Source organism: Conger conger, chromosome 2 (assembly GCF_963514075.1).
Source record: "Conger conger chromosome 2, fConCon1.1, whole genome shotgun sequence".
Lineage (NCBI taxonomy): Eukaryota > Metazoa > Chordata > Actinopteri > Anguilliformes > Congridae > Conger > Conger conger.
Window position 1 is genome coordinate 81,805,663 of NC_083761.1, and position 763 is coordinate 81,806,425.

At 52.3% G+C, this 763-nt stretch overlaps 1 protein-coding gene across 1 annotated transcript in view; it reads right to left on the reverse strand.

Moving 5' to 3' along the window:
• Positions 1–209: 209 nt before the first annotated feature.
• The window catches only part of tap2t (transporter associated with antigen processing, subunit type t, teleost specific), a 15,125-nt gene continuing 14,571 nt past the window's right edge, over positions 210–763 (reverse strand). Inside the window, exon 12 of the mRNA XM_061225400.1 lies at positions 210–763. This exon is cut by the window's right edge and continues 80 nt beyond it. Coding sequence (XP_061081384.1) covers positions 616–763 — 148 coding nt within the window. The 3' untranslated portion in view covers positions 210–615.

The following is a 763-nucleotide window of genomic DNA, read 5'->3' on the forward strand; positions in this document are numbered from 1 at the left end:
GACACACTGCCTCCGCTCCCACGCGATTCGGAAACCAGCCGATGCGGCTCTTGATTTGCGAGAGAGTTTTGTGCCCATAAGCCGGCAGAAGGTCCCGGCTGACCCAGACTGGGCCGAAGAAATCCAACCGTCCATTTATAACAGGGTGTGTGCCTGCACATGAGTGTGAGTGTGTGTGTGTGTGTGTGTGTGTGTGTGTGTGTATGTGTGTGTGTGTGTGTGTCTACATTACAGGCGTGTGCTGTAATCAACAGTTTATCAGTTTCCTCCAATAGGCAGAGCTGGTTGTAGGTGCAGCTCTATTTACTGTGTTAGTGGAGGGCCACATATCTACAGAAGTGACACTGCAAATAATGAACATAATGGCTCATTGGATTACATAACAGACACCTGAATGAGGGAAGTCCCTCCTCTTAAAGGAGCTGCCCCTAATAGCAAAGTGGTTAAGTTGCTTGACTGGGACATGGAAGGTTTGTGGTCCCCAGGCCCCTTCACCCCACTTAGTCTAATAAGTGTCCACTAAATAACCCGAATGAAATGTAAAGTGCCACACTGTCAGGCAGCAGCGATCGCCGTCAATGGCTCACAGTCTGTGTGGCGTGTAGCCGGAGACATTCAGCTAGCTCCACTCGGCAAATCCCCAGTGCCATCCAGGTCACAGAAGAGCTTCTCTGTCAGCCTGTGGTAGCGCCCTCTCCTGGCCATCAGCTGCTGGTGCGTGCCTTGCTCCACCACCGCCCCGTCCTCCAGGAAGTAGATCCGG